This window comes from Streptopelia decaocto (genome assembly GCF_964273445.1).
Source record: "Streptopelia decaocto genome assembly, chromosome: 7".
NCBI classification, from domain to species: Eukaryota; Metazoa; Chordata; class Aves; order Columbiformes; family Columbidae; genus Streptopelia; species Streptopelia decaocto.
Genome location: NC_138661.1, coordinates 1,780,764 through 1,801,156, shown reverse-complemented (window position 1 = coordinate 1,801,156; position 20,393 = coordinate 1,780,764). Strand labels below are relative to the sequence as shown.

The window sequence follows — 20,393 nt, the reverse complement described above, 5'->3', positions numbered from 1 at the left end:
CTCCCCCCCGACGCCACCTCCGCGCCGCGCGGGGGGCCCCGCGCACCATGCGGGGGTCGCGGCGCTGCGATGGCATCTGATGGCCGCGGGGCGCAGGCGGCTGCGGCGGCCCCGGGAGGCGCTCGGCGGCCCCGGGAGGCGGCGGCGGCGGCGGCCGGCGCCCTGAGGGGGCTGCCGCTCTGAGGGGGGCTCGCCCCGCGCCTCTCCGCGCCGCTCCGCGCCGCCCGCTGCGCAGGAGGAGGAGGAGGAAGAGGAGGCGGAGGAGGAGGACCGCAGCGGTGCCCGCCGCCTGCCCCCCGCCGCCCTGCCTGCGCGGGCGTGCGCGGCTCGGCCGCAGCGGAGCGCGGGGCTCCGGTGGGCGCTGCGCTGCCTCCCCCCCGCGGCCCCCCCCCCGCGCCGGGCTGGATATGTGGATGCTCACGTGAAGATGGATGTAGCGATCGGGCTGCTGGGGCTGCTGACGGTTCTGCTGGAGGGCAGCTCCGGGCAAGGGGTGTACGGTGAGTCCGGGGCGCGGCGTGACCTTGTCGCGACTGTCGCCGGGGCGGGAGGGGGGGTGTCCCCCCGCGCGGTCGTGGGGGCGGCGGGCCCGCGCTGCGCGCCGCGGGAGCCGGCGGAGCCAGGGCGGAGGCAGCGCCGTTGCCATGAGACGCTGACATTGCGCGGCGAAAACCGGGGGCGGGGGGTATCGGGGGCTCCGGCCGGTCCCGGCCCGGGCTGGCCGCTGCCGCGGAGCGGATGGGCACCACCGCGATGGGGCTTCTCCGTGCCCGCGGAGCTCCGCGGGGCTGCCGCACTTGTTAGCAGCGGCGCTGCCGCCCGCCCGCGGCCGCGGAGCGAGGGGTGGGGGCGAACCGCAAACTTCCCGGCGCTCCGCCGGGGGCGCGCAGTCCCCGCGGCCGAGCGCGCAGGGGAGCGCCCCGCGGCCCCGCTGCCCCCGGCAGTGACTTGCAAATCGCCGCCGCGGAGCGGGACGCGGGAGACTCCGCGGAGCGGGGCGGCCGGGGCCGAGCCGGCGGCATCATCTGCCCCGCTCTCAGCACCCGGGTCCTGAGCGGCTGCCTGGGCCTCGGGTCTTGTTGCTTCTCCCTCTAACCCCCGCCAAGTTGGCCCCGTTTACCGCGAAGCCTGGACCCGAGAAGCGGAGAACCGGGTACCCCGCTGGACCGCGGTGCTGCGCAGTGGGGACGCCGCCCGGTGCGCTGGCCCCGGCCCCAGCCTCGGGGGTGCCCCGGCCGCGGTGATGCACCGGCCCCAGTGATGCCCCGGTCCCGGTGATGCTCCGGCCGCGGTCCGGGGTTATGTAAGCGGCACGGCGGGGCTCGGCTCGGCGGCGGTGCGGAGCTGCTGGGAGCGCTGCCTCTGATACTCGATGTTGAGGCGACTTCATGAATTTACCAGTAAATGCTTCGTTTGACATCCTCTCCTTCGAAGCCCCTGTTTCAGCACTAAAATCTTTGCTCCCCATCAGCAAGGCAGCCTCAGAGATGCTCTCGACCCCCCACCCTCCCGCTTTTTTAAATTTTGCGAAATTTCAGTGTAATTGAAAATATCTGGGGGGTTCTGCTCCCAGCAGCTGGATTACTAACGTGCAGATCTTGGCACTGGCAGCGCCGGGGCTCTTTGCCTTCCCCGACACACAGGCACATATTGTTGGATGCGTTGGAATAGCAACCGCTGTCATGAATAGAAGAGGGCTTGTTCAGGCAGAGTGTGTTTTGTGGGGGCCTGCAGGAAAGGGAGCTCTTGCCCTGGATTGAACATCAGCATCTATGCACAGGAGATGTCACACGCAGATTTGTAGTAAGACTTTTGTTTGGCAATGCTGCATTTTCATCCTGTCAAATGTAACACCTTATTTAGGTTAAGGACGATTGGTGAAGGGCTGCTGAGAGGGGAGGGGGGGAAGTGGTGCGAAGTCAGGCAGATGTGGCTGCACTGTATTTGAAACCTGTTTCATGTGAATTTGTGTTTCTTCATTGACTCCTGAAGGCTGGTTTGAGAAAGCAGACGGTGCTCAGCCAAAAAAAGAAAGCCAAGCCCAGGGTATGTCACCCGGCAGCCTGGAGCACCAGGGCCATTTTGAGAAAGGAGATTTTGAAGGTAGCACCCATTAGCAAAAGCAAACAGGCTGGGAGAGGCACCCCGCTCAGTCCTTGTTGCTTTGGAAAAATACGTTTGTGGGATTTGAACAACTTTTTTGTCCCTTATTGAAGATTTCAAGATCCTCACAGCTCAGCTTTCAGGAGTGGAGCATTTAGGAGGGTGTCTTGCTGACTTAACCCATTTGTTCCCTGCTTTTGTGCCACCAATCTGAAATATTGGTGTCTCTTCCGAGCACCCTCCCTGTGCCCTGCTGCCCTCTCCGGTCCTGCATGGAGAACCTGCCGCCTTGCAGCTTGCTCAGACCTGTCGTTAGGTGCTGTCTGCCGCTCCGGCTTCTCTCCAGCTCCTCCCGTTGCGGTTGTGTCCCTGGGACAGGGTCTCACTGGTGATGTGCACTGCCCGAGCTCCACCTGCCTGCTCCCGGCACTGCCTCCCTGCACGCCTGCCTGCACTCCTGCCTGCACTCCTGCCTGTGCACACCTCCCTGCACTCCTGCCTGCACTCCTGCCTGCACACCTCCCTGCACTCCTGCATGCACATCTGCCTGCACTCCTGCCTGCACACCTGCCTGTGCACACCTCCCTGCACTCCTGCCTGCACTCCTGCCTGCACTCCTGCTTGCTCCCAGCAGTGCCTGCCTGCACTCCTACCTGCACACCTCCCTGCACACCTCCCTGCACACCTCCCTGCACTCCTGCCTGCACAGCTGCCTGCACACCTCCCTGCACTCCTGCCTGCACACCTGCCTGCACACCTGCCTGCACACCTGCCTGCACACCTCCCTGCACGCCGCGGCTGCTCGACGCTGCAGAAGGTGCAGAGAAGCAGCGCTCAGCACATCCCCCCAGAACAGCAGCGCTTGAGAGCTGCTTTGCTGCCTTTAAATGCACAATAAATGATCCACATTTGCGTATTCTTAGTTAATGCAAAAAAGCAAATTAATGTCCCGTGATGTCTGGCTGTACATCTCGCCGTTAACTCGCGCCTGTTGCTTCTGAATAGTAAAGCTATGATTAAAAAGCCGGTACAGCTGAACCTGCGGGGGAACCGAGGCACTGGCGCGGGGAACAGTTCGCCAGGGTTGGTGGTGGAGCCGGAGCAGGTGCAGGTCTGCGCAGTCCCACCTTCTGCTGCTCCAGGGGACGGGGACAGAGCAGAGCTACTCAAATCCCTGGCGAGATGTACAATTCCCCAGCTCTGCTTTGCGCAGCTTGTTTTCTTGGCTAAAATAATCTCAAACTCCAAGTGCAGCATGCACTTTCCCTCCCCTTTAAATTCTGCGTGACTTGCATGGTTAATAAAGCTGAAGATGCAAGTGCCTGGATCATGATGGTTACCTTTTCACCAGACTTCACATTGCCAGAGAAGTGGCTAAATGAGGAGGTCGGCAGATGAGTTGCAGCTCATCCAAATGTGGGACTTTTATGATAGTGGGGAGCCGATTTCCCACCCGTTCCCCCAGCTGGGGGGCTCGCTGGGGACCTGGGGCTTAGATGCATGTTTCCAAAACACGCGAGGTACCACAATAAAGGGGAGCACCCATGGCACCTGCTGGGTGAGGTGTCTGCACCCATGGGGTGCTATGCATGGGGGTGCAGCCCCCTCTGCAGCACCATTTCCCCGTGGCCACAGGAGCATGTTTTACCTGCTCTTTGCAGAGCTTTTAGTTCCTTTCCCATGAATTCAGCTGGAAATAAGCAGGGCAGCTACCAAGGATGAGTTTTTTCTGTATGTAAACGCCAGGTCTGCCACAGGGAAAATTGTGTGTGTGCAACATTCGTCCCTCTGTGCACCCCCACACTGTGTTTTAAACCATCTCCTATAAGGAAAAGTGCTGAGCGTCTCACATGAAGATGCAGATAATATCAGGATGGCTGTGAATGCCTCATGAAAGCAAGTGATCACAAATGTAACGAGTTTCTGCTGTGCTCAGCCACGCCGGAGTCTCCCTGGGGCTCTGCAAAGTGTTGGGAGAAGCAGCTGTAGCTGAGGGAACGACCCAGCTTCTTGTTGCTGATGCAAAGTAATGTGGAAGCATAGGTATTTATTGTATTAAACGTCAGAGAGATTGTCCTTGTTCCTCCTGCCAAGCATCAAATGTTATCCAACAGATGAATTTGTATCCCAGCCGTATAAAGAAGCAGGTTTGGAAACAGGGAACCCAAACCCCTTGCACCCCAGATGGCAGCTGGGTTGGGGTCTGGTGAAGCACTTTGTGTCCCCAGGGAGGTGGAGCAGGTCACGCAGTGTCGGGAAAGATCTTCCAGCACCTCTGGCTGCCTCTTTATAATGATGATGATGATGATGATATTGTGGTACGCTCGGCTCCTCGGAGGGATTAATGACAGCCGGCTTTGGAGTGAGAGTGTCTGCGTGCCGCTGCTGACCCGGCCTTTCCCTAATGCTCACCCTGCTTGAATGAGTGGATTGGGAGGATGAAAGAAGGGAAGGAGGGGAAAAAATCAACACTAAGAGCGTTTTCCCGTTAGAAAGGCCGGTTGCCTGTTTCTGCCGGCGAGGGCAGGCTCTGGATCACCGGCCCCAGATGTCACGGCGGCGGCGCGGGGACCGAGAGGGTATTTCCGCGGGTGTGAATGCGGGTGTTGTGTGGGCTGGTTTAACCCTGCACAATTCGGGACATTGTGCGCGGGAAGCGCGGCGGCCCCGGGAACAGGGGAGGAATTATGCGGTGCTGGAGGGGCTGGCGTTTCTGAGCAGCTGTGGGCTCCTCCGCTGCCCCGTCCAGGAGCCAAGTGATCATCCAGAGCTTTAACTCTTAACTGAGCCCTGGAGAGGGATCTCCTCCTCCCTCTCACGCCGCGGATGTTGACACTGGGATTTCGGCAGCGCTCTGACATGGACTTCAGCTTGTGCAGCTGAACTGAGAGCGTGCGGAGACGGGGGAGCAGCCGCCGTGCATTTTGCGGACAGCCAAGCGATCAGGATCGGCTCTGCTCCCGTGGTTCTTATTTATCCCATAGGTAAGGGGCTGCACAGCACCCGGCATCCGCATGTGCTGGTCTGTGCATTCGGGGGGCTGGCTTTGCCCTGGGGTGCAACAGTTTGGGGTCGAGGGGTGCAAGTGGGTAGAGTCAAACTGTTAAAATGCTTGCGAGTAAATGTGTGGGAGAAGCTCAGAGACAGAGATTAAAGCTGAATGCAGGTCTGCTGAACGGATGGAGAGGCAGGTCGGAGCAATCGTCCTGGTGAGCAGCGAGTTGGCTCCGTTCCGCTCGGGGCGTCGCGGCACGTCTCGCCCTGTGGGAGCAGCTGGTGCTCTGCGCATCCCTGCTCCAAACGGTGCCTTGGACTCTGCGAGGGAGATTTGGAGGAAACCTGGTGGCGAGGAAACAAGTGTTTAAACAAATAAAATAAAAGCTCTCTTGGCTCAGAAGGGAAAAATCCAGTTTAATTAGAATCAGTCAGATGAAGTGCTGGGGAGGAAGGAAGCAGGTGAAGGAGTAAAGCTCAGTTCTGGCTTGTACCCTCCTCAAATATTCTCTGGGACCTCTTCAGTGATGAGCTGCTCCCTGCATGCATTGCAGTGCCAGCCTGTGTATGCATGTATATATACGTATACTCTTGTAGGGCACTCAATCCTCTGCAGTATATCCCTTTCTTCCAGTGGAACAAACCCCTTTTGCGTGGGAGACACCCAGCCACGGCCATGCAGAAAGCGAATGCAAGCGGGGAGGATGCTCCCTGCCTCCTCCTGCCCGTGCCAGGACATTGTCACTTGAATTCCCTACTCAGATGGGCTCAGGACCTTGCATTGTGTCTTAAACTGTGTTTCTTAAACCCGGAAAAGACTCTTTTTTTTTGGAGAAAGGGGTTTTTGAGAGCAGCTGTCCCCACCACCCAGGTGTGACCCAGCGAAGGCGTTGGGTGTTCGCAGCACTGCTGCTCCATTGCCGGCTGAAGAGCCGTCCCTTGCCCCCTTAGGTCCTTCGGTTTATCTTTTTATAGAACCTCTTGGCCGTTTTGAGTGATGTCTGGATCCCGCTGAATTATTTCCTGCCATCTCCATAAATAATGGCCTCGCTAAATATAGCTGAACGTGGAGGGAAGTCCGTTTGCTGTTCTCAGGTTTTGAAGGCAGAATCTTCTGGGAGGAGCAGAGATCCCTCCCTCCATGGGTGCTTCTTGTACCTAACAAAGGCTGGGGGACCAGGTGGTTGCCTTGAACATCCTTACAGGCCAACATTGCTCTTGGCAGCAGTAAGCTTGATTTTGACGTCTGCTTGTCCTGGTTGCTTGTTGCCAGCACATGTGAGTACTATGGAGGTTTGTGATGTAGAGGAGCTAGAGAAGCTCCATGCATAAAGGGGGTTAAGACTGACTAGAGGTAGTTAAAAAAGGAGAAAAAAAAAAAGTATATTTTAATTATCTTGGGAAGGAAGAAGCAGGCAGCAGTGAAGAACTAGCTCCAAACAGCCACCGAAAGCATTAGAGGAGCCAACAACAATCATTTGAAGTTACCAAAGCCCACAGTGGGAATAAGGATGAGGGTTTTTTAACAGCTGGGGTAATTAGCTGTTGGAGCAGCTTGCCGAGAGATGTGCTGGACTCCCTGATGTCAAATGTCTTTGATATACAATCAGATGTTGCTGCTTGAACTGGCGAGCTTGACAGAGGTGGGCATTGCTAAGGGAGATCGTGGATGTGTGGGAGGTCAACCCCAGTGAGACCCACTGCCCCTCCTGGCCTCACACTCCAGGAAGCAGTTCATCTATTTTTAATATATCAGAGCAGTGATGGGAGTAATATATGTTACTTAGCAAATGGTGTGGACTTTAATTATGGTATTAATACATTACATGATTAAAACATGATGTACAGTGTATGACAGGGTCTCGCTGAGTGCTGGATGCTCTGCCGGAGCCACCTCGTTGGGATCATGGCACCATCCCATGGAGCAATCCCACTGCTCGAGCATCGCTTTCTAACCTGGCAACGTGTTGTTGTGGCTAGATGAAACAGCTGGCTGTCTCTCATATGTCAAAATGCATTGGAAGACTTGGGGTGTTCAGCCTGGAGAAGAGAAGCTCCGGGGAGACCTTATTGTGGCCTTTCTGGACTTGAAAGGGGCTGATAAGAAAGATGGGGACATTTTAGCAGGGGCTGTTGGGATAGGACAAGGGGTGATGGTTTTAAACTAAAGGAGGGGGGATTCAGGCTAGATATAATGAAATTGTTGTCCCTGAGGGTGGTGAGAGCCTGGCCCAGGTTGGCCAGAGAGGTGGTGGCTGAACCATCCCTGGAGACATCCCAGGCCAGGCTGGACGGGGTCTGAGCAACCTGAGCTGGTGAAGATGTCCCTGCTCATGGCAGGGGGGGCACTGGGGGAGCTGGGAAGGTCCATTCAACACAAACTATTCTGTGAGTCTATGATTCGATAATTTTCATAGAATTAATATTTCATAGAATGCCCTGAGTTGGAAGGGACCCACAAGGATCATTGATTCCAATTCTTGTCCTTGCATAAGAACACCCCAAAATTCACACCATTTGTCTGAGGGTGTTATCTGGATGCAGGCTTTTCTGATGTAGTGAAGGTCAAAGCTAACTGTCCTTGATGCACCAACCCAGAGCCTTCAGTCCTCAGGAGACAACCAGAAAAGCTGCGCTGTCATCTTGAACATGAAACTGCTGGGACTTTTCTTCCTTACGTCGTTTCACTGACTAATTCTGTCTGGTGGCTTATGGATTTGTGAGATAGGAATCAAAGAGGCAGGGAGATAAAAGCCTTCTGAGGAGCAGACATTCTCCCGTTGTGGCGGGGTGAGCTGTGGTGCTTCATTCCAGTCGAGGAGTCTCCATCCACATGGAGGGTGAGGGGCTGGAGCACAAGTGTGATGGAGCGGCTGAGGGACCTGGGGGGTTCAGCTGGAGAACAGGAGCTGAGGGGAGACCTTCTGATCTCTGAACTGCCTGAAAGGAGCTTGGAGCCAGGGGGGTCGGGCTCTGCTCCCCAGGAACAAGCACCAGGAGCAGAGGAAACGGCCTCAAGTTGCGCCAGGGGAGGATGAGGTTGGATGTGGGGAACAATTTCTTCCCCAAAGGGCTGTGGGGCATTGGAACAGGCTGCCCAGGGCAGTGCTGGGGTCACCATCCCTGGAGGGTTGGACAGATATGTGGATGTGGTGCTTAGAGACATGGGTTAATGCCAGGGGTGGGTTGGACTTGATGATCTTGAGGGTCCATTCCAACCAAAATGATTCTGTGATTCTTGGTGGGGCAGTTCTTGTTTCATCAATATCTGAGCCTTGGGGAAGTTTAATGCTGAACTTACAAGTATTAGAGAGATGATGTATCATAATCACTAGGGCAGCCCGATGCTTTGACTCTTGCCCTATGCTTGGGAAGAAAAGTCAGTTTTGCCTTCCCAGCTCATCACGCTGGGCCTGGTTGAGGTGGCATGAGAAGTGCTCACCAACCTGACGGAGGTGGCACATCTCAGAGCATCTCCAGGCGGTCTTGCAGTATTTCATACAGGTTTTTCCCTTGAATATCTGGCATCTTAGTTTAACGGCATTAAACCAAAAATCCGTGTGAATATGCTGGCAGCGTGATGGGTGCTGGAAGATGTGCTGGCTGTTGAAATGTGCTTGGTGGGAGTGAGGCGGTGGAGAGAACGGTGGTGATTTGCATTCTGTAATTAGACTAACCAAACTGTTTGGAGAAGGATGAGCCAATCCAGGGAACTGATTAAATAAAAAGTCCTGGAGATAATGTTCATAACAACAACACATAGACCACAACCATCGTCCCGCCTCCATCCCATCATCCACGTCCATCATGTCCCTGCCCATCCCGCACATGCCACCAGCAGCTTCCAGCTTCACCTTGAGCTAAAAAAATTAAAGCTCATTACAGTTTAGGGCTCAGGGGCCCAGATTATGAATTAGCAAATAAATGAATATTTCCTGGTGGAAGGAGCTGAAGGAATTGGATTCTGCATTAGGCTGCCCACCTGATTAATGGCTGTTTTTCCCGAAGGCGGAGTTACTCTGCTCTTCTGGGTGTTGCATTGCTTTTCTCTTTGCTTAGCATTACATTGATGGAACATAAAGCAATAAGGCGGTCTGGGCTGCATTGCACTGCAAGGGTCAAAGCGAGGAGGGAGGAGAAGTTTTCATGCAAGTTTCGCCCTAATGTTTGTCTCTCAAATGATGGGACAACATCCTCTTCTCCTTGCAAGCCTGGTGCTGTAGCTCCTCTGGCAGAGGGCGAAGGTGCAAATTGAGCTAAACACCATGATTTGGCACAGCTGGCAGCACCCCCCACCATGCAGGCAGCTCCTTAGTGCAGCCCCAGCCAGGGCTCTTCTCCACTCCCTCATTTCTTTTCCCCTTTCCTCCACATCACTGCTAAATAATGCAAAAGAGAATGCTGCAAATCAGCCACTTTTCCTGCAATCTCACCCCAAAACTTAGCACGGCCTGACTTCTTTCCTCTGCACATAAGCAAGGCTGCCAGTACAAAGTCAGTGGGTGGAGCTGTTTACAGGGGCACGTCTGCAGCCCCACAGCTGCACGTCTGCTGCCCCACAGCTGCAATTAATTCTGATTGTTAATTAAAGCAAGGCCAGGCTGGCGCTTTAAGTTTCTTCTCAGAGTGGATCTGAGCAGCCCTGGAGTGAGTTTGCAAAGCTGAGGTCTTTCTCTTCTAAATGTGAGTGGTTTTTACTTTATTTTATTAAAGTTATTCATTTTTTGCGGGGGGAAGGAAAGGTATGTGTGAGAAGCCAGTGGGTTTTTTTTATATGCATTGTATAAATGAATTAAAACTGGTCAGGGAGGTGGTTTCTTTGTTGTGGTGGTTGCTTGTTCTGTGGGCTCTTGAGTGGAGGTCACAGAGCAGGTTTGAGGTGGGTCTACAAGAATGTTCTCATCCTAGAGGTGCATCTGGGGTCTGGTCTGCCATGTCCTTCTCTAGGTTATTGTGTGAGTGTTTTACTGAATCCTGGTGAGGCAGAGAGAAAAATGGTGATTTAAGGAGAGAAGAGTCTCTGGGCTGTGCTTGGTCTGAGTTCACTGGGGCTGGACCTGTAGCAAGGGGAAACATGGAATATTTTTCTCTTTTTAGGATAAGTTGTAACTTCCAGGAGTTGCTGGAGTTACTCTAAGTGCTCAGAATGTTTTTGCCGAAGTCAAGCTATGCTGGGGGTTATTGTATTTTTTTATTGTTGTTGTTTTAACGTGCATGAGTGCTTTAACATAAGGGAGAAGGGAATCTTCAAACAGGCGCTTCAAAATGAAAAGTTGAACTTCTTCACTTAAAAAGTCAAAACATTTAAATGTTTTCCAGTTATTCAAAAAATGCTGTCAGGAATTCAAGGAACATGTCAGGCTTTGGAATTTAGCATTTTTATTGATGTTTTGTGAGAGGAGAGAGAAGAAATGTCCCACTTGCGCTTGCACAGCACTCGGCTCCATCTGGTGTGTTGTGTCTTAAGTCTTAGGTCAATGAGAAACGAGCTGATCTCTGATAATAGACAAGAAAACCTGTCCCTTTTCAGTAATTTCTCCTTTTATAATATGGTTGTACGTGTGCTATTGGCTTCTTTTTTTCTGACATTTGGAGTGATCTGTTTTAAATAAGCAAGGCTGTTGTTGCTACTTGGTGGTCAGATCCAACTCATGATGCCAACTGGGCTTTGTCTTGCCTTGTTGTATTGCAGCACCGATTAATTGATGAGCAATTAATCCATCGTGTGTGACTCCAAATGCTAATGGAGCTGTGGATGAACAATTGTTTGAGGTGTCCCCATGCAGAAGCTGGGCTGCCTGTGTCAGCAGAAAATGGGACTAAGATGATTAATGTATATGAATGAATCTTGGTATCAATGCTTTCCTGTGGATGTCCAGCCACTGTCTGCTATTGGCCAAGCACATATTTCCATACAAACCAAAGATCTGCTTTATCTGTGGCCAACCAGACTAAAGAGCTTTTCACTAATAAGCAGTGAGGCTGCTCGTCTGAGGCAGAAGCTCTTGCATTTTTCTAGTTAGTTTAATTAATGTATATATTTTGCCTTATATGAAAGTTTAACTTTACCTCAGGCATCTGAAGAAAAAAAATACTGTTGCAGCTAAATATTCTCATAAAGAGAATGTCTTGTTACTTGCTCAAGCACAGAGTAGCTGCAGGCAGAGTCGTCAAACTTCTGGGGCTTTTAGAAGCGTAATATCAATACCCTAAAACTAAACTCCCATCTACCAGAGTCTGATGGGATTTCACTAATGGGCTTTGCCGTCCCCCCGCACTCACGTAGGAGCCCCCTAAGAGCACCTCCCCAGCGTGGTGCGATGAGTCAGAGAGGAGGGAGCGGAGTTTCTGGGTATTTTTGCTTTAAGGACGATGATGAGTTGTAGGCGTGATGCACAGACTTGGGGCGAGCATTAGAAATGAGTGTGTTTAACTGAGGAGTAGGTGCGAGTCCTTCCCGTCTGTGCTTACCAGCCAAGGTCTGAACTTGTCATTCTTGGGTGGTTCATGATGTTCCTTTCACAGCTGATGTTCTGGAGAAATAGTGCCATGTGTTCTGCCCGAGCTGTTCAGGCAATGGTGCATATGGGTGGGGAAACCAGAAAACTGGATGTTTTGCTACCTATGGACAGTGTGACCTTGGCAGTATGAATTAAGCTATCTGGTGAACCCTGGGACAGAGCTGGTGGGCACCAAGTGTGGAAACACAGCAGGGTGATGTTTAGATGTGGGTATGGCTGGTTCTGAAGATCTTCCTCCTCTCGGTTGGTTGCTATGGGTAAGAAGAACTTGAAATGGAGTTGGCAGGTTCCTTCCCTCTAGTGTCGTGGGCTGGTAGCCAGATTTGTTACGCTGGAGATGAATGTGGCAGATGGATCCACGAGTGCAAGTGTAATCTTGTTGACCCACCCGTGTGTTGCAAAGGTAAGGCAGACCCAGTGTTCATATGGCAAACAGAATTTATGTTTAAGATACTTGCAGGTCCAACCTCTGAAGCAATTGTATGGTTGTCTTGGTACAAAAATGTCCAGTCCCCTGTCTGCAGCAAAACTCCTCATAACTGGGAGCGAGGAAGATGCATAGTGGTCTTCTCTTCCCAGGATTTGGTTCCCTGCTGCTGTCTGGGATGCTCTTCTAGATGGAACCAAAGCTCATATGCTCCTTGATGCGGTGCCACATTTGCACGGTGTTCAGGCTGGGAGAAGTTTTACTGAAATGCATTGCTGTGAAATGGCTGGATTCATATCCAGAGACTCTAAGCAAGTCCCTTTGAGGCAGTAAGCCCTGGGGACTTCCGTCCCATGGGAGACACGAGTTTTGTCTCAGCACAGCAGGATATGGAGAAGAAACCTTGAAGCCACCTGAGTCAGTGCAGTGAGTCAGCCGAGAGGGGGGTGGCAGAGGGCTGAGACCTCTGGGCACTGCTGCACTGCATCAGATCACACCACCATAGAACTGTGGAATAATGATGAATAATACTTCTGAGTGACTCCAGATTTGCTATGAACAAAATAATGATCTTGCTCTTGCGTTGTTCTCTTTATTAATGGGTCACAGCAGCTGGCTGGATCATGTGTGGATGGTGCAGAGCTGGCTTGCGAGGTGCCGTGACCGGCGCTCCTGGCATCTTCCAGGGCTGATGGAAGTTCAGAGCTCTGGGCTCGGCTGGTTTCTGTTCATGTTTCTCTAACTGCTGGTTAAAAACACAGCACATGTAGTTCATGGAGGGAAAATATTGCTCTGAACCCCAAGTCTCTCCAGCACCAATGCAATGGGTGAGCAAGGTTTCTCATGTCTGTGTTTTTGTTGGTGTGGAAGCACGCTCTTGGTTGGAGGTGAAAGTGGCTGTGGAGGAGCTGTGAGCTGCTGTATCTATGACATCTCTGCTCTGAGGCAGGAGCCCAGGTTTCCCTTTTCCCTCTAGGTATGAAGCACAATTGTGGTGGGTGATGTCTCTGGAAAGGTGTTGGGGAACAGCTGTACTGGAAACGTGGCAGTTGTGTATGGGAGCAGGAGATATCTGAACTGTGGGGCTATGATTCAGCCCTTGCACTGATTTAATAATCTCTGCCGTTGATGTATCCTACTGCCGATACTGCCCAGTATCTGCTGTGCTTCCACCGAATACTTCTGTATCCTGATGTCTCAGTGGTCTGTAATGTTTGAATGGTCTAAGTGTGTCAAACCCAATGTTGGCCATCTCCAGTTCATGTAGCATCACAGACTGATTTGGGTTGGAGGGCCCTTCCCAGCTCCCCCAGTGCCCCCCTGCCATGACAGGGACATCTTCACCAGCTCAGGTTGCTCAGAGCCCTGTCCAGCCTGGCCTGGGATGTCTCCAGGGATGGTTCAGCCACCACCTCTCTGGGCAGCCTGGGCCAGGCTCTCACCACCCTCAGGGCCAACAATTTCATTATATCTAGACTAAATCCCCCCTCCTTTAGTTTAAAACCATCACCCCTTGTCTTAGCACAACAGTCTACATAACCATGCTGGGCTGCAGGGTGTCCTCTCGGAGCCATCCTGGTCTTCATCAGTTGGTCTTTTGGTTTCTGATGGGGGTTGCGAATACAGACAGGCAGAAATAAAGCAGATGGGAGTGTGCAGTAATGAGGACAGCTGAAGATTAATCAGTGGGTCAGCCGTGCTCCACCACTGAGAGTTGCACAGCCGTAGCTAATACAGGGATAAATTAAATTGCAACAGTAGTTAGGATGGGTGCTGAAATCCTGCTCCACAAATTGGCTGTGCAGTGAAATATGTTGAGAGAGGCACCTGTCTATCATTGTTCCTATTTAAAGCCTAGTTTGTTTTTAGGATCTTGATTTTTTTTTTTTTAAAAAAGCAGTTAAAAGCACTTTAACTATTCCAGTGCCAACAAGGGGGAGAATTCAGCACAGAAAAGCCTTTTGACAGGTTGCCCAGAGAGGCTGTGGCATTTCCATCCTTGGCGATGGCCTCTGGAGACCCATTCCCACCTCAACCATCCTGTGATTCTCCATCAGTGTTGGCCTGACAGCAACTGCAGTCCTTGCAAGGACAGCCCTGCTTTTCCATTTTATTCACTCTTTTTTCCCTCTAAAGCCAGCAAATACAGGTAATGTCCACCTTACCATTGGAAGACCAAGCCAAAGAAATGGAAGAGCAGGTATCGGCATGTTTTCTGCTGTCGCGCAGGATGACAAGAACTGGAAAATCCTGCTTTTTTAGTTTTTCTTACGCTGTCAAAAAATTGGTGGCTAAAATCACACTGGCAAACTAATTTTAACGATATGTTACGTATCTTTGAGTTAGAACTGTAAAGTGAGTCTTAAGGTGAGCATGTGTGGGGAAGTGCTCTGGTTGTGCTGGGGCTCAGCGAATGGGCATTCTGCTGTAAAAAAACCACATCTTTCTAGCATTGTTTTATTATTTATCCATTAAACAGATTTCTTCTCTTACACTTTTTTCTTGATGTGGAATCTTGCTTCATGACTGTAATACAGATGTTTCTATCAAGCTGTGTGTGCCCAGATGTGCTCCTGCAGGGTTTGATGTGCGGCAGGTTGGGCTGATATCCAGGGCACCCCTTGTGCCGTGTCCACGGAGGGTGATGGGAGCCCATGGGCTGCACATTAAGGAATCAGTCTTAGAATCATAACGTGGGCAAAGCCCATCAGGTCTCTTGTGGGCCCACTTGGTTTCTTGGCCAAGACGGTGTCTATTTCATAAGCCTGTAATGACTCACTGGTGGGTTTGCTCTTGCAGGGATGGAAATGTGCTCCTTCCTTCCTCGCATCCTTCAGAGAGCGAATGTACAGCACTTGGCTGCTTGTTCTGCACTTAATAGCTTATAAAGTGCCATATGGAAGAATATTAAATAAAGCACGGGTTTGTTCTGGGGGATGGTAGCTGGTAGCGCTGGTTCTGCTGAGGATGGCAGTTGTTTTTCTGGCCGTCTCTCTCCTTTCTGTTATGGAGTTTATGCCACGTCTTGGAAGGGTTGATGCAGGTACGAGTAAATGCATCTCTGGGTTTGGGTCTACCTTTTCCTTGCCCAAATTCTCCAGTTACATATGCAGGAGTAATATTCGGTAACAAAAATTAGATGTATGTGAGAACATGTGCCTAGTTCAGTCATGTTAAAAGTAATAACTTCACTGGTGGAGCAAATCAGATGTGTAGTAGATGGATGATGAGGATGATTTTTATGGGTTTTTTAGAAACAATTTATTACAGGTCTTAAAGTTTCAGCCCTGACTCCCTGGTGTTGTTAAATAGAAGATGTTGACTAAAAAAGCTGCTGTGCTTGTTGTGTTGTGCGCTGGAATATGAAGTTTACCCTGGCTAATGCTTTTGTGTGTCTCTCACCTATTTGAGGAGGTTATTGAGGAGGCAGCTGTGCCTATGGGGGATGTGCCTGCCAGCTGTGGTCCAGCTGTGTGGCACTGATGCTCAGCTGGGGGGTTTAGGCTGAGCCTAACAGAGCTCAGTGCTGATGTGATGAGGATAAGCTGAGCCTGGGACACCTGTAGTAGCAGTTCCTGGTGTTATTTCATCTTACATCTCTTCTTGTTTTTTGCCTTCTCTCTCCAATCCCATCTTTGACAAACTACTCAGGACCTTTCCCATGTGCTCTGTGTTGGAGGTTTAACCCATGGAGTTGATTTGCCTGACCACCAATGCACTGTGCAGGATATTTAAAATATCCCCAAAGGATCAAATCTCTTGCGTTGCAGAGATGCTGTTGTGTGTCTGTGTTAGGAACGTTTCTAGTTTTAACTAGTTGGAGATCACTGTGAAGTAACAACAAAACCACATACAGAATTAAGATCCCCTTAGGGTTGATTATTTTTTTCCTCAATTAAAATCTCAAGTTTACAGCTGCTCACTTAGAGCGGGAAATGCATTTTTCTACTTAAGAGTACAGTTGTGTCATTAACTTCATAATTGTAAGACTGTGTTATTACACATTAAAATGTTAATAGGACTTACTTAAAGCATGGGGGTTTAAAGCAAAACTCTGCCAGGCTGTACAAGGCTGGTGATTTAATGGACCAGGAAGGGTAAGCTATTTTATCTGTGTATGGACCTTAATTTGGATGCTCCCTGTGAGGTGTCTGCACTCGGGTATCCCTGTGCAGGGAAATAGGATTCCCTGAGTATTTAAGCTCTCAAGGTCTGGAAAGAGGAGGCTGGTTTAACAATTTAAAAGCCATTTGGAGAGATGCAAAAGTCACCGGGGGACTGTGTCTGGTGGGAGGATGAGGAGAGAGATGGAAATAAAGGGAGAGAAGTGTGCCAAGGAGACCAATAAATAGCTTTAGCAGGGGCAGAAATCTAGACCCATTTTTCTTTCTGAGACAGATGTACTTGGTCCCAAAGCCTTGAGGGTGGGACTGTGCTGTGCTTGTGCATCCCCCCTCACAGTGGGATCGCAGCTCCTGGCGGAGTTTCCAAGGCTGTATTGCAATGTAAATAATAATAATTAGCACGTCCTTATGAAGCAGTCATGGTAATGTTTAGTTTAAGGGAAAATAACCCAGCAACAAAAGAAGTGTTGTTAATTATTGTAAGAGGATCACTTGCCTTTCACAAAGGCCTGGTGAATGCAGACGGTGTGATACTGGGATCAGGGGGAGCTCTAAGTTGTTGCCCGACTTCAGGGTAATTTCTAGGGCGTCCTGTGGAACACTTTCCATTTTTATGTATTTTAAAAAATCCCCAATGAAATTTTAAAGTTAAAAATCCAACGGGCTCTGCAGGGCTTGTCAGATTGTTGGCTTTTTAAATAGGGAGGTGAAAATGAGCTTTATGGAGAAATGAAGTGGGAATTGAAGGAAGGATGGCAATAGCTTTTTAAATTGTCTTGGAGTATCTTGTAGGCACATCAAAGAAATACAGAGCAAATCCTCTCAAAAGTTGAGCAGAGAAGAGGTGGGAGATGAAGTGGTCTGGGCATCTGATTCAGGTCACAGGTGGTTAGTGCTCAGTATATGCTCTAATTAGCTCATGGAGAAAGACTTTCTCATGCTCTTCTAAGGAAAAACCCACACTCGACATGTGCTGGTATTGTAATTCAGCAGAATCCATTGTTCTTTGCCTGGGAAGAAACAAACCAAAAGCACAACAAACCAAACTCTTCCAATTTCCATCATCTGACCCCTGTGTTGTAACATTATGGATGTGACTAGAACAGTCTAGTGCGTTAGTGATACAGTAATGTTATACATTGGTAGAGTCTGGTCAGGTATTGTGTAGGATAAGGAAAGCAGCCCAGAAACAGAGACATTTAACTCTTCAAAAGCCTAAAAGCTTATGAAATGATGAAATACAAATAATGCTAACGGTAAAGCTGTGTTATTGCACATTTTGAGATATTGTGGTATGCGCTCTTCAGGGGTAAGTACATGATATCTCTCTTCTGATTCCCTGCAATAGTGGGAGCTGAAAGAGGTCTAGGAGATGTGTTCAGAAAATAACCATCTTCGGAGTTTGCTTGTGCTTTTGTTTTAAGATGAATCCTGAAGTTCATGTCCCTTCCTTAGTCTCTGAGCCTGGTTCTGTTGAGTGCCGGCTCCCCTCGAAGGGTTTGGGGACTGTTTTATTGCACTGATTTATTTTGCTCTGCTGTCTGGCACAGACTTAAACTTCTTAAACTAAAACACCCCATAGACCTCTGGCCCCTGCAGGAGGGAGCTCTGCCTCAGCAAAAGCAGTGGCATATAGAGCAAAACAACTCGGGAAGTCTTCTGTGTTTTCGACCATACATTTATTTTTATGGATTTTTAGGGGAGAAAATGATGCAGAGCCTGCAGAAGGTGGAATGGGGACTTGAGAGTGCATAACGGCAGAGCAGCTGTATTTGGACAAAGCAAGTCTGAAAAATGGAAAAAGCTTTGAAGCAGCTCCCTTTGAAAGTGGCACAGACACAATAGGAAGCTTTTGCTCTGGCCTTGCTGGAAAAAAGGGATTTAACGTTTCCTCTAAGATACTAGAAGGTATCTTTTATTATCACCCATGGATGGTTGAGAGCACTAACTCAGAGCCTGGGCAGGTTTTATTTTAAAGGGAAGGGAGGGATAAAATGTCCAGGGGACATGTGGAGTTAGCTGAGTGTGGACTGCTCACCAGATGGGCATGGGGCTGCTTTAAACTGGAGATGCAGAGAATGGAAAATAGTCCCCAATGAGGTATCTGACTCAAACCAGCCGTGCTGCTACCATGCCATAAACAGGATCTCCTCCTGAACCCGTGCCTGCAATGCCCCAGACCTTGAACAAGTGCTTAAGTGACATTGCATAAAGACATTTATAAAGCTGGATGCCTCATAAATCTTTCATACTCACAGCAAATGGAAAACATGGGTTAGTCTTAGAGTTAGGGTATGGTTGGACTCCATCATTTTGAGGGTCTCTTCCAACCAAAACAAACTGCATCTTTACAGTTCTTTTTCCTGCTCTTCCCCACTTGCTTCTTTATATGTGGAAAAGAAAATTACAGGAAAAAATAAAATTGAGTGTTTTTTCCTGTGTGTTAAGTTTGTAGTGAAACCAAACCCTGTTCTCAGCCTGACCTGCATGGAGCTGTGCTGGGTGTGCAGAACCCTGTGCTGAGTTGTTGCATGTGGTGCCTGGAGGGCGAGGGGTGAAATCATGTTAAATGTCCAGAAGCTGCTGGCAAAGTTAAGTTGGGGAATGATGTATTAGAGAGCAGTGTAGGGGAAAGGGAGCTGGGGGTCCTGGGGACAGCAGGGTGACCATGAGCCAGCACTGGGCCCTTGTGGCCAGGAAGCCAATGGTACCTGGGGTGGGTTAGAAGGGGGTGGTCAGTAGGTCAGAGAGGTTCTCCTGCCCCTCTGCTCTGCCCTGGGGAGACCACACCTGGAATCTTGTGTCCAGTTGTGGCCCCTCAGTTCCAGCAGGACAGGGAACTGCTGGAGAGAGTCCAGCGCAGCCACCAAGATGCTGCAGGGAGTGGAGCATCTCCCGTGTGAGGAAAGGCTGAGGGAGCTGTGCCTATGGAGGATGTCCCTGCCTGGACACCTTCCTGTGTAACCTCATCTGGGTGTTCCTGCTCCATGGGGGGATTGCACTGGATGAGCTTTCCAGGGCCCTTCCAGCCCCTGACATTCTGGGGTTCTGTGAAAGGTGCTGAGTGAGTTCCCCTGTCTGAGCTGTGGTCCAAGCCTGGGTGCCTCTGGCTCTCTCCATCTGCTGAATTGGAGCTGGTCTGGATGAGTTTGGGAGGAGGAGGGATGGGCGCTGGGGACCTTCACTTCCATTAGCAACAGTCCCAGTTCAGAGTCAGGGAAACCCCTGCTCCCATTTGTCATTCCAATTCTATTTTTTTGTTTGTTTGTTTTGCAAGTGCATCCCAGCAGGTACAGCTGAGTGCAGTGTTAGAAATGTCTTGGCATGAGATGCTGTAGTGCTTTTTCATGGTGTGTCCTTGAAGATGTAGAGCAGGGAGCTACACAACATGGGAGCTGCCACATGGGGCCCTTTTGTATGTAGATCCTCTTATTTGCTAATGGGATTTAGATTTAGACTTCCATCTAACTAACCTGAACACTTGCCCTAAGGTAAGGCAGGCTTTTAGACCTTGCAAAAGCAGTATGTTAAATGAAGGGGCACGCAGGTGGAAGCTTTACATCCCATGTTGTCTGAACTGTCAATGCAGAGCACTGCGAAAATCTCATGTCACCCTGCAGCGGGGACCAAATTCTCTTTGAAAGGCTTTGCTTAATCCAGTGCCACTGGAAAACATGTTCTGCTCGCTTGCAGATGCTTTTGTCGAAGCTGAAAATGATGTAAAGGGAGGGCAGTGTGGGATGGTGTGGGGATGATGCTGCTGAGCAGATGTGATGGGCACTAACAGTCTCATGGGAGATGTTCTGCCTTCAAATTTGAGGTTAGACAGTCCATTCCAGTCCTTGCTGCAAGGACTGAGATGCAGGAGGGAAGCTATAGATCTTCTGAAGGGTTGTAATATTGCTGGGAAGGGTACAGGGTTTCCTTTATGGTTTGCCTAGCTATGTATGTATCTGGGAAAACTGATCCTTTCCAAATTTCTGGCAGCTAACCAGGCGGTGCCGTTGGTGTATGGATATTGAGTTAAAACTCATTGTGTAATAGGAGAGAGCTGTTGGGATAAGGTCAACATATATATATTATAACTAAACTAAAGGAGGGAGATTGAGGCTGGACATAAGGAAGAAATTGTTGCCCTGAGGGTGGTGAGAGCCTGGCCCAGGTTGGCCAGAGAGGTGGTGGCTGAACCGTCCCTGGAGACATCCCAGGCCAGGCTGGACGGGG

The 20,393-nt window shown here is 50.4% G+C and overlaps 1 protein-coding gene across 1 annotated transcript in view; it reads left to right on the top strand.

The window, feature by feature from the left end:
- Positions 1-427: 427 nt before the first annotated feature.
- MDGA2 (MAM domain containing glycosylphosphatidylinositol anchor 2) overlaps positions 428-20,393 on the top strand; it is a gene marked incomplete at both ends in the record, with an annotated part of 293,058 nt that continues 273,092 nt past the window's right edge. Inside the window, one exon of the mRNA XM_082058279.1 lies at positions 428-500. Within this exon, the coding sequence (XP_081914405.1) occupies positions 428-500 (73 nt within the window). The remainder of the gene's footprint in view (positions 501-20,393) is intronic.